The sequence below is a fragment of the Cervus elaphus genome, chromosome 27, assembly GCF_910594005.1.
Source record: "Cervus elaphus chromosome 27, mCerEla1.1, whole genome shotgun sequence".
Classification (NCBI taxonomy): Eukaryota; Metazoa; Chordata; class Mammalia; order Artiodactyla; family Cervidae; genus Cervus; species Cervus elaphus.
Window position 1 is genome coordinate 46,068,036 of NC_057841.1, and position 26,398 is coordinate 46,094,433.

Below are 26,398 nucleotides of genomic sequence, written 5' to 3' on the forward strand. Positions count from 1 at the left end.
TCCGGTCTGGGGACACAAGAGACTGTGCCACCAGCCCCAAGAACAAAGGGAAGAGGAGCCCCTGCGACTCAGGTTCAGAGTTGAGAAATCCTGAGCTGATTCATTAGCCTCAACTCCTAAATCCAACTATCACAGAAAGGGAGATCTACTTCCCTCTTATTGTAGCAACTCTACCAGCACGGTATCCAAACAATCTAGGTTGTCAAGTGCTCAAGCATTGTTTATATAATAAACTCCACAAAATGTCCATATTCAAATTGCTAAGTTCTGGTGGAATCTTTTTAGAATGACAGATCACTATTCAGTTCAGTTCAGCTGCTCAGTCTTGTCTGACTCTTCACAACCCCATGGACTGCAGCACTTGCCTGTTCATCACCAACGCCTGGAGCTTGCTCAAACTCATGTCCATCTAGTCAGTGATGCCATCCAGCCATCACATCCTCTGTTGTCCCCTTCTCCTCCTGCCTTCAATCTTTCCCAACATCAGGGTCTTTTCCAGTGAGTCAGTTCTTCACGTCAGGTAGCGAAAGTGTTGGAGCTTAAGCTTCAGCATCAGTCCTTCCAGTGAATATTCAGGACTGATCTCCTTTAGGATCGACTGGTTTGATCTCCTTGCAATCCAAGGGACTCTCAAGAGTCTTCTCTAACACCACAGTTCAAAAGCATCAATTCTTCAGCTCTCAGCTTTCTTTATGGTTCAACTCTCACATCCATACACGACTACTGGAAAAACCATAGCTTTGACTAGACGGAACTTTGTTGGCAAAGTAATATCTCTGCTGTTTAGTATGCTGTCTAGGTTGGTCAAGAGCTTTTCTTCCAAGGAGCAAGAGCTCCTTGGAAGCTCTTTTCTTCCAAGAGCTTTTCTTTTAATTTCATGGCTGCAGTCACCAGCTGCAGTGATTCTGGAGCCCAAGAAAATAAAGTCTGTCACTGTTTCCACTGTTTCCCCATCTATTTGCCATGAAGGGACCAGATGCCATGATCTTAGTTTTCCGAATGCTGAGTTTTAAGCCAGCTTTTTCACTCTCCTCTTTCACTTGCATCAAGAGGCTCTTTAGTTCTTTGCTTTCTGCCGTAAGGGTGGTATCATCTGTGCATCTGAGGTTACTGATATTTCTCTCTGCAATCACGATTCCAATTTGTGTTTCATCTAGCCTGTCATTTCACATGATATACTCTGCACAGAAGTTAAATGAGCAGGGTGACAATATACAGTCTTGACGTACTCCTTTTCCTATTTGGAACCAGTCTGTTGTTCCATGTCCAGTTCTAACTGTTGCTTCTTGACCTGCATACAGATTTCTCAGGAGGCAGGTAAGGTAGTCAGGTATTCACATCTCTAAGAATTTTCCAGTTTGTTGTGATCCATACAGTCAAAGGCTTTGGTGTAGTCAATAAAGCAGAAGTAGATGTTTTTCTGGAACTCTCTTGTTTTTTCAATGATCCAACAGATGTTGGCAATTTGATCTCTGGTTCCTCTGCCTTTTCTAAATCCAGCTTGAACATCTGGAAGTTCACAGCTCATGTACTGTTGAAGCTTGGCTTGGAGAATTTTGAGCATTACTTTGCTAGCATATGAGCTGAGTGCAATTGTGCAGCAGCTTGAACATTCTTTGGCATTGCCTTTCTTTGGGATTAGGATGAAACCTGATCTTTTCCAGTCTATATCACTATTAAACCTCCCTCAATATCAGCAGGTGAAACTATAACTGACTTGAGGAGTGAAGTAACTCAGCAAAAACAAGAGCACAGAAAGCTCCAGGACCTTTTAGTAGAGGTGACTGGGACAGTGTGGTCAGATGAAACAGATTGGTCAGGGAGGTGGAAGGGGGCAGTACCTGGCCTCTAGGGTCTGCTCTGTTCCCTGACCCACACCAAAGGACAATATGAAGTGGAAGTGGTACCCGTGGGCACCCTTGTCTTATCCTCAAGTTTTAGAAAATGTTTGTAACATGTTATCATTAACAGTGACATGGGGCCTCCCCTGTGGTCTAGAGGCTAAGACTCCAAGCTTCCAATGAAGGGTGCCTAGGTTCGATCCTTGACCAGGGAACTAGATCCCACATGCCACAACTAAGACTCAGCACAGCCAAACAAATTAATTATATAAATTTTTTTTTAACAAAACACAAGTGACATGACTGTTGGTGTCATCTCAAGTTATAGAACTTTCCTTCTGTTTGATACATGTTTTGTTTTTCATCAGGAGCAAGAATTGACTTTAAATAGTCTTTCTCCATCTATGAAGATATTCATATGGCTTTTTTTCCTTTACCTTGATACTAAGATTAATTACATTTAAAGACTGACTAATGATAAGCCACTCTTATATTCCTAAAACTAATATAGATATTGCCATATTCAGTTTGCTAACCTTTCTTTAGGACTTTTACATATACATCCATGATGCAGATACGCCTGTAACTTTTATTCCGCTTATTAAACTTTTCTGCTTTGGATATCCAAATTACCTATCTAACAGCCTCACAAAAGGAACTGGGGAGTATTCTCTTTTTCTATTCTCTGGGAGAGCTTTCATTATTATAAGATATGCCTGTTGAAACAGCTAGTCTCAGTGAATTCTCAGTGGAAAATTGTTTATTAATTAATTTAACTTATTTAGCTGTCACAGGCCTACTTAGACTCTATTTCTCCTTTAATCTACAATGGTAAATGCTATTTTTCCAGGAGTCTGTTCCACTTCTTCTAAGTGATAACATTTATTGCCATAATTGTTTACAGTGGTCTAGCTTAAGTCCTTTTACATCTGTATTTTGTTCCCCTTTTCTCCTAATACTATTTATATACATCTGCCTCTGTCTCTCTGGTTTTTGTATATCTGTGTTATTTTTCTTATTCAATCTTACTAGTTGATTAGCCTTATTAAGGAACCAACATTTGATTTTATTTGGTCCTGTGTATGGTCCCACTGATTTCCATTCTGCTTTTATTTTTGTATTATTTCCTTTCTGCTTTTTTTTTCTTTTGGTGTTTATCCTGTTTTACTCTAAAATAGATTAGACACTTAGCACTTTAATTTTCAACCTTCTGTTTTAATGTAAACATTTAAAACAGTATTTTTTTACAGCCCTGTTTTTGCTGCTTTATGCAAGTTTTGGTAAGTAGATTTTACCTATTGTTCATTTTTAAGTTTCCATTATGATTTCATCTTGACCCATGAATCATTTAGAAGTCTTTAAATAAATCTCCAAATTTATAGGAATTTTAATCTTTTTATTAATAATCTATAATTTAATTGCATTACGGTCAAAGAACATGGCCTATAAGGCAGTAATTCTTAAACCATGTCAAGATTTAATTTTACAGCCTAGTCAATGGTCCATTTATTACAAGTATTCCATGCAGTCTCAGAAGAATGTGAATTCTCTAATTGCTGGACATAAGGTTCTATATATTTTTCTTATTAAATTAAGCTTAACTGTGCAGTCTAAATCTTCTACTTCTTTACTACTATTTTAAGTAATCTGTGAACATAGAATTATCAATCTTTTTCTGTAATCCTAGTCATTTCTGCCTTATATATTTACCTAGAGACTATTTTATTACGTGAATACAAAAGTCACAGCTGACACTTGCCTGTGCATTCAGAGAAGCTATGCCATTTGTTGAGATCTTATTGTAGGAGGTGGGGAACACAGACAGCCTGTATCTTTTCCTTACTTCCTCCCCACCGAGTAATTTATTTAAAATGTGTGCTTATTGAGAATCTTGTTTCGCAGCAGTAAGAAACCATGGACTGTTCTAACCTGCCACACAACTGGAATCTGAAGTCCATGTGTTACTTTAAACACTGAAGGATGAACCTTGAGGACATTATGCTGCGAGGAATAAGCCCATCGCAAGAAGAACCACTGTATGATTCCTTTTCTATGAAGCATCCAAAGTGATCAGAGTCTGAGAAAAGAGGAAGCAGGATGGTGACAGCCAGGGGCTGGAGGAGGAGTGGCATTTCAGCCACACAAGATGACAAGACCTGTGGTACAACAACATGCATACAGCCAACAACATGGGTGATGGACACCTAAAAACTGCTAAAAGGGTAAACTTATGGTATGAGTTTTTAATCACAAAAACAACAAACAAAAAACTATTCTTTCATGGCCAGCAAAAACAAAAGGCTGGTACCTCCTCTTATATCAAACAGTAAACTGGGATTTCTGTGTGCAAAGCAAACAGTGAGGAAGATTTCAGAACCTGGCAGCTGTCTCTGACAGTACAAATACAATCCTCAATGTGATTACTACAACCTCTATTTTCTCAGTCAACCACCCTCCTGCCCATCTCTTCTACAATCACCTCATGGTTAACTGAGATAAATGAGGCATCTTTCAGTCACGGCAATTATACCAAGACTGTGTACTTCTTAAAATTCTATTTCAAAACACCCCTCTTTGAACATGCATCTCATATTCATACCTCCAAATGTAGTTTCAAGCTGGATACATAACAATTGTGTAAGGAATTTGTTTAAAAATACATTTCCAGACTTGCGGAATCAAAATTTAGAAAGATCTGAAACTCTGAATTAAGAAAACAACCAATTCTTTTTGATTATTTGCAAATGTCATTGTCTGCTTTGCACTCAGTATTATCTTTTTTTCCACATGAGGTATTATCTATTTTTATTTCCTGTATGGATGGGAAAAATAAATGCTGGTTTAAAATAGACCAGTTTATTAAAAAACAAAAATTACTATCTTAATAGCTGTCCCTAACTCCTCAAGCAGAACTGAGCACCTCACAATACACATAGTACAGCAGGTACGAACCCCCACACTGCACATATACGGTTAGCAGGCAGGGCGTGTGGACTCACGGTCCTTGCACACAGAGCAGGCATAGAGCTGGTTTTCAGTACAGGTTTTCTGAACAAGCCAACCACCATACAAGTCTATGTATGGAAATGATAGGATGACTTTCAATCAGGACAGGTTTGCCAGCACCATCTTACGTGCTTTTAAAAAACACCTCTGTCATCTGGATTTAGCAGGAGTCCCCAGTCTTCCCTGGTGGCTCAGCTGGTAAAGAATCCGCCTGCAATGCAGGAGACCTGGGTTTAATCCCTGGGTTGGGAAGATCTCCTGAAGAAGGGAACAGCTACCCACTCCAGTATTCTTGCCTGGAGAATCCCATGGACAGAGGAGCCTGGAGGGCTACAGTCCCTGGGGTTGCAAACCACAACTTAGAGACTAAACAACAAGTCACCAACCAGACATGGGAGCTGAATGGGAGAGAAGTATAAGTTTCCAGCTGCAGCAAGTGTGTGGCTAGTGGTCCAATATGAATATGGGGTATAAGATGGAAAGAGCAGGAGTAGGGCCAGGATTGAGGGATGTGAGAGGAATCCTGAGACTGAGGTGGCCACGGGACAGCAAGACAGAGATAGGTCACGAAAAGTGGGTGAATGGGTCTGTATCTGAGGAGACACAGGCTGCAGACAAGATCCAGGGCCACAAGCAGAGACATGGCAACTGAAATCACAGAAGATGTGAGAGGGAGCAGGAGGGACAGAGAAAGCCCTTAAGTAGAAGACAACTGAGGAGAGAATCTCTGAAAAGGGGTGATCATCCAGAGGAGTGACAGCAGAATCAAGACTGACTTGAGGAAGGAAGGCATGGCTGCCTATGTCAAAAATCACATAGGGATAAGAAAAGACAATGGCGGAAAGTCCCTCACTGCAAGAGAAAACCAGAGAGCGAACAGCACTTCAGAATAAAAGTTTCCTTAGGGAGGCTGGGGTAGAACCGGGGGCTGAAGAGTGCGTGGGTGATAAGGCTGGAGAGACAGACTGTGTGATGCATTCTTCCAGGACTGTATGTATATGTGTGGGCACACATAGGTGACAAAGTCACAGCTGCAATGGATATGGGGGATGACGTCAGAAGACACTGGAGCACATGTGAATAATAAAGGAAGAGAGTTCTTAGAAAGAGGCTGAAGATGGGAGGAAGAGTGGTTCTGTGACGGCAGACAGAGAGGCCAGGAGAAGGCCCTGGGCACAGACATGCCCAGCACCCAGGCGGCCCGGAGGACGCCGCCCACGTTCACCCACTGAAACCAAACTTGGGGAGTCCCGTGGGCAGTGAAGCCGCCTCAGGCAGTATGTGAAGGAGGCCTCAACCAGAGCAAAAATAAAATCACCTGAACACATTTTTAAAGCCCTGGTATTACAACTGTTCACAAAACCATGTATGTGTGTACCAACATGAGCACAGCGGAATTGAAATCCAACCACTGACAGACTGTGCTCAGGACAGGAAACCACCACAGCGAGCGGCTTCGCGGGAGGAGAGCTTGATCTGTACCTGCAGATCCAAATGAATTTAAAAGGACACACATTTACACAAAGACCAAAAGAATATAAACCCTAAAGTTTTTGTTTTTAAGTCATGAGAATTTTTCCTTTATACATTTTTATGTTTTAAAACTTTTCTATAGTATGCACACACTATTTTTTCATTTTAGGGAGAAAAAGCAAGCTATACAAATAAATATTTAAAGTAATACTTATAAAAGCTATGGAATAATATGGAAGGTATAGAGACATATATGAGTATACATACACACATAAATGATTATGATTATTTCGAAAAAAAACAAAAATCAAGTGGCAGAAAAAAGGTTGGTAGCAAATACAAAGAGTAAATGGTGGCTGTGTTGAAGGAGGAGGTAATTACAGGCAATTTCCCCTCCTTCCACAATTTCATGCCTCAAAAGTTTTCTTTAAAGAGTACGTATACATGTCGATACAAAAAAACCCCATCATGCTTATCAACCCTGACCCCAACATCTTCTGCCATGTCCTGTGTCCTACAACAAACCAGCACACACACAAACATACATACACATATATACACACACGCCACCCCCCTACGAGTACTTACATGGGCTCACATCTCTGTATCTGTTTCGATTTCTGTTTTCAGGGAACTTGGCCACTCTATGAGGATAGTCATGGGACTCACTGCGAATTTCCTTAAAATAACAAAAATATATTTTAACATTTCTCTTAAACTTTATATAGCAGAACACATAGTTTCCCAGCCTGTATAAAATAACTTTCACTGAGCACTTAGGACATGTCAAGCACCTCTTTCAAGTCTCATCACACCACAGAAACACTGTCTCCCCCACTGTGTGTGTGAGGGTGACAGGCTAGGGGTTGAATGATCTACCAGGTCCACAGAGCTGACAGCCTGGGGCCCCAAGGCTGGACACAGCCCTTCAAGCAGAAGGCTCCACTCTCACACACGTGCACTGCATTGCTCTGCTGTGCTCACACCCACAGCCACATTAAACAGTTCAGGTACCTACACTGCAAAGGAGGAATCTCAGGTCACCACACCACACTTCAATTCCAAACTAAACTCTCCGAATATCTGCCTATATTCCAGAGTGTCAATCTTAAAATTGTAATCTATTTTGTTATCTTCAAGCCATATAACCGTTACTTTATTTTGAGCTCCAGAAATATTCTCAAATCTTTTTTTTTTTTTATTCCAGGGGAAAGCGCGAACGCAGTCCCCCACTACCACAAATTATGCAGTCGAGTTTCCCACATTTGGGGAAATCGCAGGGGTCAGCACATCCGGAGTGCAATGGATAAGCCTCGCCCTGGGAAAACCACCTTCGTGATCATGGTATCTCCCCTGCCAGGTAAGTACTCTCAATCTTATTTTAGAGCCACAAATGCTCATTTCAGGACCCTTCTGGTTCTCGGTATTCCACGACAAGATTCTGTGCCAGGATGCCTGCATGAGGCACTCAGCTACATGACATGTCCATCATGACCAGCTTTTTTTCCCAAGTGGAACATTACCCTAAGAAGTCAGGTAAAAACAGAAGCATATCTCCTTCCAGAAAAGGGGTACACATTAACAGCAAAGAACAATTTGGGCTTTTGCTCACATCACCACGTGTGGAGAAACAGTATTTTAAAAATTAGGCACTAAGCAGTTTTGTAAATTAAGCATAAATAAGTTTATTCAAGATTTTCCCATGCGCCTGCCTGCCCCCACCCAATAGTCCCAGGACAAGTAACTTTCTAGCTCATCTTCTTTACCCACTGGGCGTTCCAACAAGAGTTGGGAACAGAGACCAAATCTCAGTGAAAGGAATCACAGCCTCTTTGTGTAACAGGAGAGGGGGTGCATCATATGCTGGTGCAGTCCTTTTGGACAATGCAATCTGCCACACACACAAAAACAGAAACACACACACTACAATCGTTGCCACTGATTTTGTAACATTACTCTCACACCCAGCAATCTTGCTGAGTTCTCTAACATTTGGTAGCTTGTTCTGAATTTCTCAATACCAGGAAACAGTAATAACTCTTATCTCCTCCTTAACACTTAACATTTCTCATTCATACCTCATTTCCTTTTTTAAAAAATTTTTAAATTGAAGGATAATTGCTTTACAGAATTTTCTTTTCTGTCAAACCTCAACATGAATCAGCCACAGGTATAGATAGATCCCCTCTCTTTTGAACCTCCCTCCCATCTCCCTCCACATCCCACCCCTCTAGGTTGATACAGAGCCCCTGTTTGAGTTTCCTGAGCCACACAGCAAATGCCCCCTTGGCTATCTGTTTTATATATGGTAATGTAAGTTTCCATGTTACTTTTTCCATACATTTCAACCTTCTCCTCCCCTCTCCCCATGTCCATAAGTCTATTCTCTATGTCTGTTTCTCCACTGCTGCCCTGTAAATAAATTCTTCAGTATCATTTTTCTAGATTCTGTAAATATGCATTAGAATATGATATTTATTTTTCTCTAACTTCACTCTGTATAATAGATTTTAGGTTCATCCACCTCATTAGAACTGACTCAAATGTGTTCCTTTTTATGGCTGAGTAATATTCCATTGTGTATATGTACCACAACTTCTTTATCCATTCATCTGTCAATGGACATCTAGGTTGCTTCCATGTTCTTCTTATTTAATTGCATTGGCTAGAACCTTCTATTCAACGTCAAATAGAAATTATTTTTTCCCTGATTTTGGAAGAACTACTTCTAAGGTTTAACCACGAAGTGTAATATTTGGTTTAGGTTTCTGGTCAATATCCTTTTTTAGGTTAAGAAGGTTCCTCTCAGTCTCTAGTTTACTGAATGTTTCTTTCATCATGATTGGGTGCTGAATTTTACTCAATGTTTTCCCTGCATTCATGGAGATAATCATAAGTTTTATCCTTTAACCTGGTAATGTGCAGACTTACAATAATAGATTTTCATTCAGATATGCATGGAGATGCATTTAAGGTTTCTCCATGTCTTTTGATAGCTTCATAGCTCATTTCTTTTTACTGTAGAATGATATTCTACTGTCTGGACATACCACCATTATTTTAAGATGTATGCATCTACATATTTAAGTTGAATTGACCTCTAATTTTCTTGTCCCATACAATTTATTCAGTTTTAGTATCAAAGCTCTACCAATCCCGTACAGACTATTACCTTTCAAACACTTTTCCATGAAAGCATATTGTAACAAATTCCTGTGACTGGGTGAAAAGAGAAAAAAGCTTCATTTCCACCAATTAAAAAAGTTTTAAAATGTCAAATAATAAGTTTTATATGTAAAGTTAAATATATTCAGGTCTAGGCTTATATTTGCATAATCTCAAACACTACATGAAGAGTTGAAACACTACAGGGTACAAGTAAATTTATATTCCATGTTAGTAACTGATACAGAAGAAAAACATTAAAACAATACCAAACACACATGTTTCTGTTAAGAGCTCTTCTGCATCAAATGCAGAAAAACAGCTGACAAAAATATGAAATTCTAACAACAACTGGCAGGTAAGGAGTGCTGTGCTTAGTCGCTCAGTTGTGTCTGACTCGTTAAGACCCCATGGACTGTAGCCCTCCAGGCGCCTCTGTCCATGGGATCCTCCAGGCAAGAATACTGGAGTGGGCAGCCGTTCCCTTCTCCAGGGGATCTTCCGAACCCAGGGATTGAACCCAGATCTCCTGCATTGCAGGCGGATTCTTTATCGTCTAAGCCACCTTCAGAAAAAATATAGATAACAGGACACTCCATGTTCCCACCAGTGAGATTAAACATTGTTTCTAGTCTTTTTTTTGGGAAAGGAATAAAGCTCATCATATACAGCTTTTCTCTATCCTGCTTTCTCTCTCTTCTATGGTAACCCTCCATCCTTTTAACTGTTTTTTTAATTGGAGACCTTTTGAGCCATTTAAATTTTCAACCATATGTTCACATATTCTTCAGTTTATATATTACTGATACTTTAAAATAAACTAGCTAAGATACTAATAAATACTAGTATAATATCAGTCTTAATGCTAATATGTAGTTTTAAAATCACACCAAAAAGTTATTGCAACCCACAGACTAGGAGAAAATAGCTGCAAATCATACATCCGATATGAGATTAATATTCAGCATATGTTAAAAAAAAATACAACTAAAAAATACAATAAATTTTAAAAGGGCATTCTACCAGCCCTTCTTCAATACTTCTGTTATGTGTATACAACTATTTTTCACAGTTAAGTACATCTGTTCATTGCTGTTTCCAATTTTTTTCTTGAAAAAACTTTTTTTGTGATACTGTATTGAAACTGCTGATGTGACAAAAGAAGAAGAAGGCAAGGTCCCAAGTATTGGGGTATGGAAGTGATCTTAATGTACAAAACACCAGCTCAGTCACTCAGTTGTGTCCGACTCTTTGCGACGCCATGGACTGCAAATGTACATGTACAGAACACCATAATGTACAGAACACCATAAAACAGTCAAATGCTTGGGGTTAAGAAATACATTTATAACAAACACATTTTCTTGATTAATTAAAAAAAAAAAAATTCTAGAGTCCAATCTCTCACACTTCCAAAGCTATCATTATTATTTGTTCTCCTTTACCTTTAATTTCAGTGCATTTCGGAAGAACCCCTTCCCTTGTGGCTCAGGTGGTAAAGAATCCGCCTGGAAGGCGGGGACCTGGGTTCGATCCCTGGGTTGGGAAGATCCCCTAGAGAAGGGAAAGGCTACCCACTCCAGTATTCCGGTCTGGAGAATTCCATGGACTATACAGTCTATGGGGTCACAAAGAATCAGACATGACTGAGCAACTTTCACTTTCCAGCACTTTAGAAAACGGCTGCTGAGGTATATACTAGCTGCTTGTTCCAATAGACTCTTTCTTACTAGAGGTTTCTGAATGTAGTTTTTTGACTTACAACAAGCCTAGTTAAAAGCTTGTATTTCCCAAACTCCAGGACAGCTAAGAACAGTCATGGGGCAGTGCTCTGGCCAATCAGTGGGAATAAGCAGAAATCACTTGGTAGGCTTGCAGGAGAGTTGTGAACAAGAGGGCTGGCTCATCTGAGCACAGGCTCTGATGTGAGGGTGGCAAAGGGCAGAGCTGTCCTGTGACCCTACGGTGACAGCACATTCTGAGGAAGGCTAGGCAGAACAAGGAGAGGGTCATGGACGGCATGACGGAGCCACAGGAACAGGCCTGGACTCCTATCCCAAAAGGAAGTCCCTATTTGTTAAGTCAGCTGTGGCCTGATTTTCTTTTCTTTCCTAGCAGCTATAGCACAGGTCTCGTAACTAATACAAACAACAGAACCAAATCTCAACAGTAATCAGATCTGACACTGAGAACAGATTTCGAGGACTACCTAAGACATAAATATCAATATCCTCAGATATCAGAAAGAAATATCAATAACATCAGATATGCAGAGGACACCACCCTTATGGCAGAAAGTGAAGAAGAACTAAAGAGCCCCTTGATGAAAGTGAAAGAGGAGAGTGAAAAAGTTGGCTTAAAGCTCAACATTCAGAAAACTAAGATCATGGCATCCGGTCTCATCACTTCATGGCAAATAGATGGGGAAACAGTGGAAACAGTGGTTGACTTTATTTTTCTGGGCTCCAAAATCACTGCAGATGGTGACTGCAGCCAAGAAATTAAAAGATGCTTACTCCTTGGAAGCAAAGTTATGACCAACCTAGACAGCATATTAAAAAGCAAAGACATTACTTTGTCAACAAAGGTCCATATAGTCAAGACTATGGTTTTTCCAGTAGTCATACATGGATGTAAGAGTTGGACTATAAAGAAAGCTGAGAGCAAAAGAAATGATGCTTTTGAACTGTGGTGTTAGAGAAGACTCTTGAGAGTCCCTTGGACTGCAAGGAAATCCAACCAGTCCATCCTAAAGGAGATCAGTCCTAGGTGTTCATTGGAAGGACTGATATTGAAGCTGAAACTCCAATATTTTGGCCACCTATTGTGAAGAGCTGACTCATCTGAAAAGATTCTGATGTTGGGAAAGATAGAAGGCAGGAGAAGGGGACGACAGACGATGAGATGGTTAGATGGCATCACCGACTCAATGGACATGAGTTTGGGTAAACTCCGGGATTTGGTGATGGACAGGGAGGCCTGGCGTGCTGCAGTTCATGGGGTCGCAAAGAGTTGGACACAGCTGAGCGACTGAACTGACTAAGACATAAAAATAATTTTTAAGCCCTTTGTGTACACAATAAAATACTTGATGTTTCTCAAAATGGGGAGGGGAGGGCAAGCGCTAAACCATACCCCAGGTCTGCCATACTCAGCACAGTATCCACTGATGCCCTCCTGCTGAAACATCCCCCTCCCACCACAGAGAGAACCATGAACTGTGGCCCTAAGTACCATCCAAGGACACTTCTGTCAATGGTAAACCTGTTAACCTGAGGACTCCCGACCTCAGAGTGCTGAGAGCGGGCTGGTTGGCTCTGCTGCGGGGTCCCCTGTGCCCAGCAGGCCATCTAGCAGCAGCAGACCCTCCCCAATCTGTGACCACCAACACACCCACCAATACCCCCAGCTGAGAACCACTGAGCTCATCTAACACCCAAGGCCACCTTTAATCAGAGGTAATTTAAGTGGGGAAGACCTTTGTTTTAAACAATTTAACTGATTCATGGAGTCGCAAAGAGTCGAACAGAACTGAACGACTGAACTGAACTGACCCCAAAAAAATTTATATTCTATTGATTTCTATATGATTTTTGCTCAAAAAAGCTAGGAATAATTGACTCACTCGTTATTTCTCAGTGGGTATGATCCAAAACATATCTAACTCATGCACAAAATGTCTTTCATGGAGTTATTTATGATGTTGAAAGGCTAGCGATAACCTGAATGTCCACTTCAGGGAAACAATATGAACCATGAACAAATCATGGCACATCCCATGCAGGCATTCCTGCCAGCAGTCACATAAACTCATACTCTCTTGGAGTGGCAATACACAACATAAACAAAGGCATTAACAAATCAATAAACAGAACTGAGCTATTTGGGAGAACCCTTCATTTAGCTCCTCAGCTGTATTTCAAGGTTACTTGCATGTGTGCACTAACTATGTTAAGACTGCGCAACATCTCCTTTTCCCAGGGATCTGATGCAAATCTGACCTGTTCTTCCCTAAAGATAACTTGTCTTGCTTTTTCTTTACCCTGAATACTTAGAAAAGTCAGCAGGATGGAGCCAAGTTTTTATGCTTTTTAAATGTATTCCTGGTAAAAACTTTGACCTTGAGTTTCAAGGCTTTCTTTGGCTCAGAGATTTCTTCACTATCTCCTCAGTTCCTGCTTCATCTGTCTCCTCTGTTCTCTCTTTCAGAACTTTAATTAAGCATTTGAGAAATTCCTGTGCTTTAAATGCTCTCTTACTATTAATCTTTTCCCTAAATTCCTAAATGTGAAGTTTTTGTTTTTCAAGTTAACTTGGCATTCTGCACAATCTATTCTGCTAGGGAGTCCTAAATTTTTTTAGTCACATTTTATAACTTCAAGAACTCTTTCCTGTTCTCAGTTTATTTTATTTTTACAATCTGCTCTTGTCATAGTGGGGATCTGAATTCCACTTTTCTCTCTTTTTTATACTATTTCCCGTGTCCTAAAGGACACAGTTTCATTTTCTTCAAGTGCTGAGTATTTCGTTATCTCTAGCATTGTGTTTGTTCATCTCTACAGGAAGGTGCCCTTACTCACACTTTACTATCAAAATCCCCTAAGTCTCAAATATGTGGGTGGGACCCTTCTCTAGTGTCAAATAATAATCTTTTTTTCCCCTTACCACTGTGTTTTGGTCATTTCAATAAGAACGAACAACAAAAAAAAGCTTCTGCATGGGATTAAAGACCTAGAAAATCATATCCGTTTCTCATTTTCTGACTCTTCTTTGCTGTCAATTTTTTTCTTGCTGTCGATTTTTACTGCTATTTGCACAACTGTGTCTGACAACTTTCTCTTTAAAATCAGACCTCAGACTTGAAATCATCAAGGAGCAAGTCTATTAAGTGCATAAGAAAAGCATGTTCACATTTAAAGTAAACACAGAAAGAGGATTTACATTTGCCTAAAGGCAAAACAGTGCCTTTATGGGCCTAAAGATGAGCAGGCTGAAGCCAAGTCAAGGAGCAGGGGAAGATGGGTCCAAGTGGACAAAACAGCTGTGCAAAGTCACAAACATGTGAACATACATAAGGAATGAATGAAGAATGACTGACTGGTGTCCTGCAAGAAGCATAAGCAACACAACACTTGTGTTGTGAGAGAGGGAAACGCAAGACTTAAGGATGAGCAAATGGCAAGAGATCAGATCATGTAGGCCTCTGTTCATGCTTCATTCACACAACACACACACAGGGACCCTGCAAATTATGTAGAAGGTGTTGCAAGTGGAGGGGCAGGGACAAGGAAAGATGGATTATTCTACACACAGTATAATAAAAATGGTTATTCAGAAAAAAATTCATTGATCAGGAACAAGACAAGGATTTCTACCTTTATCACTTCTATTCTACACAGCACTGGATGTTCAACCTGAGAACTAGCCAAAAAAATATTAAGCAATCCAAGCTGGAAAGAAAGTTGTTGAATTATCTCTACTCACAAAAGATGTGATCTTGTGTGTAGCAAAACCTAAAGAATTCACAAAAAAACTGTTAGAGCTAATACACATTCAGAAAAATTGCAAAACACAAAATCAACACACAAAAATCAGCTGTTTCTACACACCAGCGACGAACAATCCAAAAAAATGAAATTAAGAAAACATACCCGTTTATAATAGAATCAAAAAGAATAAAATACTTAAGAATAAACTTAACCACAATGGTGAAAGATCTGTACTCTAAAAACTATAAAAGATGGCTGAAAGAAATTAAATACAACCTAAACAAAATAGAAAGCTACCTCATTCTCATCAACTGGAAGACAATATTAAGATGACAAAACTCTATAAGAAATTATTTTTCAATGTAATCCCTATCAAAATCCCTACTTGTTCAATGTAATCCCGATCAAAATTCCTATGACTATTTTACAGAAATAGAAAAACTCATCCCAAAATTTATATGAAAAGTCAAGGGATGCAGAAAAGCCAAACAATACTGAAAAAGGGCAATAAAGCTGAAGCAATCACACTTGCCTGATTACAAGATTTATAGAGCTACAGTCATCAACCCCAAGTGGTATGCCACAAAGACAGACACAGATGAGTGGAACAGAAGAGTTCAGAAATAACCCTCAGATCTGTGGTCAACTGATTTTCAACAAATTGGCCATAATCATCCAACACAGAAGGGTCAGTCTTTTCAAAAAACAGTGTTGGGAAAACTGGACAACCACATGCAAAAGAATGAAGCTTGACTTTTATAATACACCTCACACAAAAGTTAACTAAAAATGGATCAAAGACCTATTTATAAGAGCCAAACATAAGAAAATCTTAGGAGAAAACACAAGGTTTGAAAATCTTCATGATCTTGAATTTGGCAATGGTATCCTAAATTATGACACCAAAAGCACAGGCAACAAAGCAAAAATAGATGGACTGGATGTCATCAAAATTGAAGACTTACTTACATAAAATGACACTATCTAAAGAGTAAAAACTCACAGATTGGGAAAAAATATTTATATATAATATATCTGATGAGATATTAATAACCAGAATATATAAAGAACTCCTACAATTCAACAACAAAACGACAATTAAAAAATAGGCAAAGACAAATACTAGCATGGACAAAATCTGAAATACCAACAACACCAAATGATAACAAGAGTGTGGAGCAACAGGAGCTCTCATTCACTGCTGGCGGAAATACAAAATGGTACAGCCATTCTGAAAGACACTGTGGTACTTTCTTACAAAACCACACAAACACAAACTCTTAACATATGATCTAGCAATCAGGCTCCTTGGTATTTACCCAAAGGAGCTGAATACTTCTGTTCACATAAAAACCTGCACATGGATGTTTATATCAGTTTTATGCATAATTGCCAAAACTTGGAAGCAACCAGTATGTCCTTCAAAGGTTGAATGGATAAATAAGCTGTGATACACCCAGATGACAAAATATTAATCAGTGTGAAAAAGAAATGAGCTATCAAACCATAAAAGACATGGATGAACTTTAAATGCATATTTCTAAGTGAAAGAAGCCAACCTGAAAAGGCTACATGCTGTCTAATTCCAACTATATGACATCCTGGAAAAGGCAAAACTATGGAGTCAATAAAAGATCAGTGGTTGTCAGGGGTTGGAGGGATGACAAGGTGGAGCACAGAGGATATCTGAAAATACTCTGCATGATGGCACAGTGATGGACAGAAGTCATATAATACATTAGTCCAAACACACTGAATATACAATACCAAGAGTGAACCTTAATGTTAAACTATGGATCTGGATGATTATTGTCAGTGTAGGTTCATGGATTGTAACAAATGTACCACTCTGGTGGGGAACGCTGACAATAGTGTGGAGCCAGGGGGTATATAAGAAATCTCTATCTTCCTCTCAATTCTGCTGTGAACCTGAAACCACTCCAGTAAAGTCTTAATTAAAAACAAACCAAAAAAGGGCAAAGGATTTGAATAGTCATTTCTCCAAAGATACAGAAACAGTCAATAAGCACATGAAAAAGATGTTCAACATCCTTAGTCATGAGGAAAATGCAAATCTAAACCTCAATGACAAACCCACTAGGCAGGACCATAATTTATAAAATGGAAAATAACAAGTGTTAGTGAGGATGTGAAGAAAGCAGAATCCTCAAACATTGCTGGTGGGAATGTAAAATGTTGTTGCCACTGTGGAAAACAGTTTAGCAGCTCTTCCATGTTAAACATAGAACTACCATATTATCCAGCCATTCTACCTCTAGGTCCAAACCAAAAGAATTAAAAACAAGGACTCCAGGACTTCTCTGGTGGCTCAATGTATAAGAATCAGCCTGCCAATGCAGGCAACTCGGATTTGATTGTTGATCTGGGAAGGTCCCACACACCGAGAGCACCACAACTACTAAGCCTGTGCTCTGGAGCTCAGGAGCCGCAACAAGAGAAGCCACTGCAATGAGTAGTCCCTGTTTAACCCAACTAGAGAAAGCCTGTGCACACAACAAAGACCCAGGGCAGTGAAAAATAAAAAAACAAAACAGGGATGCCAATGAATATTTGCACACCAATGTTCACAGCAGCATTATTCACAACAGCCAAAAGGTGGAAACAATCCAAATGTCCATTAGCAGAGAAACAAAATGCGGTATATCCATACCAAAAACATTATTCAGCCATAAAAAGGAATGAGGCTGCTACAGATGACATTGTTCAACCTTAACAACATCAAGTTAAGTGAAATAATTCAGATACAAAGAGAAAAGTACTACATGGGCCCTTGTATATGAGGGATGTAGAGAGGCAGATTCATTACCTCAAGTAAAGCAGAGGTCACCAGGGACTGGGGGAGGAGGAAATAGGGAGTTACTGCTTACTGGGGACAAGGTTTCTGTTCAGGGTGCTTAAAGGGTTTGGCAAATGGGAGTGACGGCTGCACAACACTGTAAATGGAATAAATGACACTGAATTGTACACATTAAAATGACAAATTGTTACTTACATTTAACCACAGAAACAATTTGATAGGGTGCCCACTTCATTCCTCATACCAAAATCAAGCTCTGGTTGAGCAATGATTCAAACGTAAAAGAAATAAAACCATAAAATTGTTGAAAAACATTGGAGAAAGTTTTTTTGTAATCATAGAACAGAGAAAGACTCTCCGAGCTATGGCACAATAACAGAAAAGGCTGATAAATCTCATTTCATTAATATGTGAATTTTCTACATGAAAATCTATCATAAACAAGGGCAAAAGATATTTTGAAAAATATTACAAATAAATATTACAATTATGAATAGAATTTGAAAAAGTATTTGTAATATATGACAAAGGTTTAACTTCCTTAATATGTAAAGAGCTCTACCATACCAAAAAGGGAAAGGAAATACAAGTGACTTTTAAAAATAAGCACTGTTACACTTCATTCATAAAAGAATTGCAAAATACAAAAACAGTAAGACTATTTTCCACCTCATGAACAAAGATTAAAAACTAGGCATGTAAAGGTATAGGAAACCTGGCACTTTCCTACACTACTGATGAATGTGGTACATGCTCTTTGCAGCACTGCTCATAACAGCTAACAACTAGAAATAACCTACATGTGCACAGATGAGTGCTTAAATAATGAACATTGTTCAACTGTTAAAATGAACACATGACATCTATATGGAGGGATTTTCTATATGTAAGAGAAAAAGCAAGGTGTAAAACAGTTTGCTAACATTTGTTTTATCGGGGCTGGACAGAGAGAGGGAGGGAGAGGGGAGACAGGCAGGCAGGCAGGTAAAGATGGGTGTGAATGGAGAAGCACAGTGATCGCCCACAGGAAGGAACCAGGAATGGTAGGAGCAGTGACTTGCTCTTGCATTGCATGCCCTTCTGTACTTTTCTCATTCTTGCCATATTCCTGAAACCCCAACCAAATCATTTACTTATTCAGGTATTAAAACAGGAGCTCTAAAAAAAAATAAAATAAAATAAAACAGGAGCTCTAATCTGGACCTGCTGGGTTAACTGCAGCACACATCTGGAGAAGCTGAATCTGTGTTTTTCTCACTGTGCAACCACCTGTGAGATAATCCACATGAAGTTACATAGTATCTGTCTGATACAAAGGAGGAGGTTCAGGCAAGATAAGCTATTTTATTCTTAGTAAACTCTTTTACTCAAAGAGGGCCTCTCAGAAAGCATGATACACAGCAAGACATACACCATGAGGAATCTGATCTCCCCAGACAGTGAAGGGCACTCTCAGAGCCATAACTAAGCCTGAACACTCTTTAAGTATGGGGTTTGAAGGCTGTGAGATACTTAGCTTCACACTTCACTGTGTCCTTCCACAGGACCTTCATACGGAGTACAGGCAAAAACATTTGACTAATAAAGAGAACACTGAGCCATCATATAATTAAGAATTCCCTTAGTGACCTTAAGTATAAAGGAAGAAATTCTGGTATTTCTCCCATAATTACAACCAACCATTTTGGGATTATCTTAAAGGTTTTTTTCCCCTCATAAAATTAACATCTCTTTTCCCATCTCCTAAATTCTTACTTGCTGTTTCATCATAACAGCTCAAGGCAGAATATTCTACAGTATAAGGATACATTTTCCATATATTATGTAAAAAAAGCTATGTACCAAGTACTAAAATAGTTTAATATTGTGCAATTTTCTTACCCTGATATTACAGTAATAGGGATTTCAAAAAATAAAAACTTATGATTTGAATGCAATGCAGGAGATCCTGTTTCTATCCCTGGGTGGGGAAGATTCCCTGAAGAAGGAAATGGCAACCCCAAGCCTGGCAGGGTACAGTCCATGGGGTCACAAAGAGTTGGACATGACTGAGTAACTAACCTCACATCACATCACCTACGTTTTGTAATTTCAATGGTTGAGACAGTTGTTGCTGTCATGGAGAACCTGTACTGTCTGAGGTCCCAACCTTGACTAGGAGGAGCGGACCACTGTCCAGGAACCTTACTTACTCCAGCCCACTTCAAGAACTCCTGGAAGCAGGACTAAGCAAACTGTCAAGAGGAAATGATAGCTTTCAGAATACAAAACTGTTTGAATACAGTGAAAGAAGAAACAAAGTAATTCAGCATTAGACTTTCTTTACAGGAATGCAGGCACTGTGACACAAAGTTATCAATGACCGTGACATGAGTCAAACAAAGAGACAGAACAATGAGGTTATTAAATTAGAGTACTGGGTGTTAAAGAGTAGGAGCATATTAAAACAAACAAACAGAAAAGATGCCAGAAATCCACAGACACAAGTTTCCTGGAAGTCAGCAATCCCAATGGTCCTCAGGGCCTATGATGCCCTTGAAATCATACACCAAATCTGGGGGAATTGTATGTATGTGGTCATGTCTCTTGTTCACAGGTTTTATCTTAAGGTGTTTAAATGTGTCCACAATCATTAAAAGCAAAGGATTTCACTGTTTACTACACCATAAATAGAGCATTAAACTAGCACTATACTCAATACATTTAAAATAGCACTGTACTTATTTCAGACAACAGCCCAGCAAAGCAGAACATCATCCCAACTAAGAACGTAACAGAAAAGCTTACTATTCCACTCAGAATAGCCGAGTCAGAACTCACATGCTGTAACACTAGCCGGCTGAATTGTATCTGTTCCTTGGCTATCAGCTGCTATGTTATAAATTTATATGCTAAACTGAGTTAGTATATGGTTAGTTACTATTATGCAAAGTAATGGTATTATCAAAGGTTCTAATAAACTAGTTGGTTTAAATATTCTCTGCCCCTAACAGTTTACCAGTAAGAAATAAAAATTTTAATGGCACGACCAACAGGGAACCGTGTGTGGAGAATCTAGATAAGAATTTCCAGGGGAAACAAATCATAGGAATGCTGAGAAAGTGAAGAGCATTTAACTTAATTTCGCACTTATGTAAATTTTAATTCTGCTTTCCTAGATTTTACCTCTGGTTTACTCTCTGGAGAGAGAACAGGGTAAGAAAACAAAGCAATCAAGCAGGGGATCAGAACTGCAGGAAGAAACACCAAGAGCTGAGCTACGGACTTCCTCAGCCTTAGTGGCTAAGGCTCTGTGCTCCCATTGCAGGGGGCCAGGGTTCAATACCTGGTCAGGAACTAGATCCCACAGGCAGCAACTAACTGTTCATATGCCACAACTAACACTTGGTGCAGCCAAATAAATCAATGGATACATTAAAAAAAAAAAAGAACTGAGACAGTGTTCCAGCAGGGAATAGCAAATTCTTGTGGATACTAATGATCTAGGAGAAACCAAAAGGGCTACAGGAGATTCTGTTTAAAGTCAATACCCTGAACAAGAGCAAGCTAGAAAGGGCAGGGCCAATGCAGCCATCTGGAATTCCATGTTTCGAGGTATCTGTAACCTAGAGAACTGGGCTTCTTCCCAGTGGCTCAGTGTAAAGAATCTGCCTGCCAATGCAGGAGACCCAGAAGATATGGGTTAGATCCTGGGGCTGGGAAGATCCCCGGAGGAGGAAATGGCAACCCACTCCAAGTATTCTTGCCTGGGAAATGTCATGGACAGAGGAGCCTGGCGGACTACAGTCCATGGGGTCAAAAAGTCAGACACAACTCAGCACCATGAACACAACCTACAGAACCTGTCAAAGGTGAAACAGTACTGTTTCCAGTTCTATATCCTTCACCAGGGCATCATTCTGCGGGTTGCTTTTCCTTAAAATGGTGGTTCTGACCTTCTGAGGAATCAGAGTTCCATTTAAGAATCTGACCAAAGCCCTGGAATCCCCTAGAAACCACATCCCCTGGGGGCATTCAAACAAGTTTGCAGTTTCAGGGCACTTGGCAATCCCTTTCCAGTCTCATCCATGGGTTCCAGATGTGGTTTTCAAGGCTTCCAGTCCTACAAGGACTGCCCTATTATAGCACATCCCACTCTCTCCTGCCATCGAAAATGTCACGATTCTTTCAGTGCCGCTGTCTCAAAGCAGATTATAAGAGGACGCTACAGAGGCTGTCATGCTGGCAGGGCAGGGCAGGCTGCAGGGAGACTCAGGAGCACAGGCTGTGAGCTCCCAGTGGATGTGGTAACCCCACAGCAGTCACAACCTTGTGCTGGATGCGGTCACCTCAGCTCCAAGTGAGGGACTGGAAGAACCAAGGTGCTGACATCTCACAGCAGTGTGTTTGTTTAGTGAATGCTAACTGAGCATCAAGCACACCTTAGGCTAGAGGCGGATGGTGGGGAAACACAGGAAAATGGGGCAGTTCCCAAGGAGCTACAAACAGTTGTAAACAATGAGACTCATATGCTAATAAAAGAGCATTCAGAATCAGAGGAGCAACTAGCTTTGCCACAGTGGCGAAGTGGTAAAGAATCTGCTTGTCAATGCTCCAGGCGTGGGTTCAATCTCTAGGACTGGGTTCAATCCCTAGGATGGAAGATCCCCTGGAGAAGAAAATGGCAACCCATTTTTCCTGCCTAGAAATCCCCATGGACAGAGGGGCCTGGTGGGCTACAGCCACAGGATCACAAAGAGTCAGACATGACTGAGCAACTAAACAAAAACAAAATGACTGATGTCTAGCCTTAAAGACATTTTCCAGACAAATAAGGTAGGCAGAGAGTATGTCCAACTTGTCCAGTATGTCCAGACAAAGACCCCAAGGTGTGAAAAAGCAAGTGATTCTCAAGGAAATCAAGGAGTTTAATAGGGCAGCAAGCCCTGAGTATTACATTAAGGTTGGCAGAACATGGAGTAGACACTGCAAGGGAACAGTTTTAGAACAAGACAGCTGTGACTTTTCCTCCACACTAGCTGCCAAGGTAAGTACTAGAAGAATAGAGTTCATCTGATATTTTACTTCTAAAAATCAGCTGACTCACAAATCATAAAAACTCTTACTCTGACAATATTTGAACCATGAATTTCTATTGAAGAAAAATGACCAGTCAGTTAAGAGTTCCACAAACTCTGATTAATTACCCGAATTCTTTCTGACCTACCACTTACAAGAAACATTACTCCATAACTTAACTTTTGCCACTTCCCTACAGTTTTACTCTCTTCCCCGAAAGGCTCACACAATTCCATTCCTTTCCTCTGCCCTTCTAATGCCCCTGCTGATTCACATGGCAATCAGCAGCAACAGAGAAAGGCAGAAAGGGATCGTGAACATTTCTCAAAAAGTCAGAATTAACCTCAGACTATATTAATGCTACTAGCTTGTCGCTCAGACCAAATTAGACCTTTCCAGCAATCTCACTTCTGCCAACTGCACCCATTCACAGCAAGGCTTTCCACACTGTGCTCCTGGTCCTATCAGCCTCTGAAAGGTTTCTGGCTCCAATATTCATCCGTTCTCTTTCTTCAACCTCCAACCTATCTCTTTAGCCTCCCCCGCTTCTTCCGGATCATGTAAACCATCAAGTCACCCTTCTGTGGTAGGAGTCAGTGTTCAGCAAACATACATTAAGTGCCCACTAGATGCATAGCCTGCAGGAAGTCTGATGAGGCAGTTAACACAAGCAACTACGAGTGAGCTCCAATCCAGTCATTCACTCCCAGAAACCTCCCATGTCACAAGTTACGTTGTAAAAGAAACTGTTCAGAGAGGGTAAAAAGGAGTAAGGGGCCAGAGTTTCAGACTAAAAATAATATATTCCCTTTTCTTACAGGACTTTGAATGATAAGGTATAAAGTAAAAGTCCTCACACACTAAAAGCAAGTCTAGCTCTTAGTTCTATTGTTTTTTGGTTTTTGTTTTTTTTTGCTCAAGAGCAAAGCCTTTCTTTTCCTAGCCAAATTAGTATTGCCAAAAAAAGCACAACTCTTCTCAAACATTATCATCAACATACCCACTGCTGTGATCTACAAAACAGAAAGTCCACTGAAACACTTTTTCCTATTCAAACAACAGTGGTTTGCTTAATGGAAAGGCCAATGCCCGGCCTTGAAAGGAGAGGCTATGGGTACATCCAGGGGATCCCACCCTGCCAGGGAGGGCCAGGAAACCATCCCCCTCCTCGAGCAAGTGAGAATCCAGGGATGAGAAGGAGGTAGTTAAGCAAAGGTGGGAAGAAACGGAAAGAAAAGTTGTAGGCAGGCAAAGAGAACCGTCTCTACAAAGGCCTCAAGAGGACAGACAGCACATTTCAAGGGGCAGAAGAAACCAGTGGAAAAGTGGGAATAAAGACACATGGGGAGGCAAGACCGTGGTCTCAGGAGCTATGGCAGGGGTTTCAAGGTCTCAGGAGTCATGGCAGGAGTTTCCAGTCCACATAGGGAGCAAAAGGAAACCACTGAGGTTTACAGTAGGGAAGTCATACATTCATGCTTTGTTTTAGGCACCATTCCAGCTCTGTCCCCCATCTGACTTCTGTTTTCCACTCAAATTGCTCTTTTTAAGGAACCTGTTGATCTTTGAGTCATTAACGAAATGGGCCTCTTGGATTGTGACCTTGTTGGTGCCCCCTACAGCACATGCCTACTGACCATCAGCTCCCTCCACACCCACCACTGATTTACCCCGACTCCTAAGGCTATTCCTCTCTAGCCTTTCTTTTTGCAAACTTCCCTTTCTCTACCTGTGTCCTTAAACACTGCTGTCTGTCAAGATTCTGTCCTTGGCCTTCAGCATTTCCAAACCACCTGCATGATTTGTACTGACCTAACTAAAGCTCTTGTCCTTCCCTTAGGAAAAAAAATAAAAATGAAGAGCTTTGACCAACCCACTAAAGGACTCCTAGGCAGAAGTCCATGAAGAGTTTCCTGAACTCCATGCCATTGAATACAATTTTTAGTGGATATAAATGCATTTTTCTGATGAGATGAATTTTAGTTCTCATGGAATATTCAAGGGTACTTACTAATGAAAACAAAAAAAATTAAAAGTGCTTCATCAAAATGTCCAGGTGAATGAAGCTGTAGCAAGCACCACCTCTTCTCAAACCTGGGTTCTGATAAACTGCCTGCAACCTGGGGACAGTCGTCTCTCCTAAAACAAATGTAACTAGAAGACACAGCTGGCAGCCTCTCACTTAAAGCTTCCTACGAGAATTTGCTTTTTTTTTTTTTTTTTAGAATTTGCATTTAAAACTTCATATTACTGGGAAAATCCTTACCAGTATTCTTTGCAGTTAGTACCCAATTCTAACGCACGATGACCCACGTGCATCAGGGTATTTATTACACGTCCTGCTAACGTGCTCAAGAAGAAAACGTTACATTACGAACATACTGACAAGAGGAACTATCATCTAATTAAACGGGAAGGGGAAAAACCCGGGAGCAACTAGATTTACAGGAAAGCCCTTTTTGTCGTCTGAGACGTACAGAGAACGACCTTAAGAGCCAGAACAGCATTTACCTCACACCACTCACTGTAATCCTGGGAATAACATGCAATGATTAGCAGGAGGGAGCGGACTAGATCATGTTAAGACATAAAACGAAGTTCTACTCAGACAGGAAAGGTCCGTGGTTCAGTCGGGAGACCGTCCCAGGGCACGTCTCCCCGAGGAGACCAGAAATCACGCCAGGCGCCCGCGTCTGCATAGCCGCCTCACGACGTGCGGAAATCCGACCCCGCCGGCCCGGCCCGGGGTCGCGGCAGCCCCTCGGCGCCTCCCCCGACTCATCGAGCTCCTTCCGGAAAGCTCTGAGGGGGCGACCGCGAGCCGAGGGCGCTCAGGCAGCCGCGAGCCGGCCGCCTAGCCACGGTCCCGCGACCCTCCCAAGACCCCCGACCCTCAGCCGCCCCCTGCCCTGTCCCGGCCACGCCCACACCCGACACCAGCACCGCCCCTCGGAGCCCACTGCGCCTGCGCGCACGCGGCCTCCCCACCACCCCTCCTACCCGAGCGCCGAAGCGCAGAGGCCCCGGGCGGCGCACGCGCGCCGCCACTTCCGCCCCAACGGGAGGCGGGGGAGGCGGCGGGTGGCTGCGGGCGCGAGCCCGGTCCTCTGAGGGGCACGGCGGCGGCTCTGCGAGCCCGCCACTCACCAGGTACAGCTGCTGCCAGCGATTCTGAGCGTCTAACTCCTCAAACTCCCGTTCGATGGCAGCCGACATGGCGGCGGGAGCGAGCTGTCGCGAGGGAGCCTGCGCCGGCGGAGAGGCTCAGGCCCCGCACGATCCGGGCAGCGCGCAACCGCTGCCGCGCATGCGCGCTCCACGCCTGCCCCCGCCCCGCCCCCACGCCGACCCGGCCGCGGGGAAAGTACCTGGTGCGTGACGTCAGCGCGCCGTCTGCGCTGCGTGGGGCGGGGCGCCGCGGGAGGCGTGGTCCAGGCGGTGCCCAGGTGGAGGGGGCGGGGCCGGGCGGAGCGGGGAGGCTGGGCCTCCGGGAGAGTTGCCGGTTGAGCGCCCTGGGGTTTGAATTTTATTTTGAACATCATCTAGGT

The 26,398-nt window shown here is 41.5% G+C and overlaps 1 protein-coding gene and 1 non-coding gene across 4 annotated transcripts in view; both read right to left on the minus strand.

Annotated features, from left to right (window-relative positions):
• The window catches only part of PTPN2 (protein tyrosine phosphatase non-receptor type 2), a 64,558-nt gene extending 38,364 nt beyond the window's left edge, over positions 1-26,194 (minus strand). For 2 of the 3 annotated variants that reach the window (XM_043889044.1, XM_043889043.1), the window contains exons 1-2: positions 25,998-26,194; positions 6,909-6,999 (exon numbers count right to left, since the gene is read on the minus strand). In XM_043889044.1, coding sequence (XP_043744979.1) covers positions 6,909-6,999; positions 25,998-26,066 — 160 coding nt within the window. In that variant the 5' untranslated portion in view covers positions 26,067-26,194. The remainder of the gene's footprint in view (positions 1-6,908; positions 7,000-25,997) is intronic. The other variant, XM_043889045.1, reaches the window with a different exon arrangement.
• On the minus strand, positions 7,525-7,688 carry LOC122685104. Its single transcript, XR_006338274.1, has one exon. It is a non-coding gene; the product is annotated as a U1 spliceosomal RNA (small nuclear RNA).
• Positions 26,195-26,398: the final 204 nt, after the last annotated feature.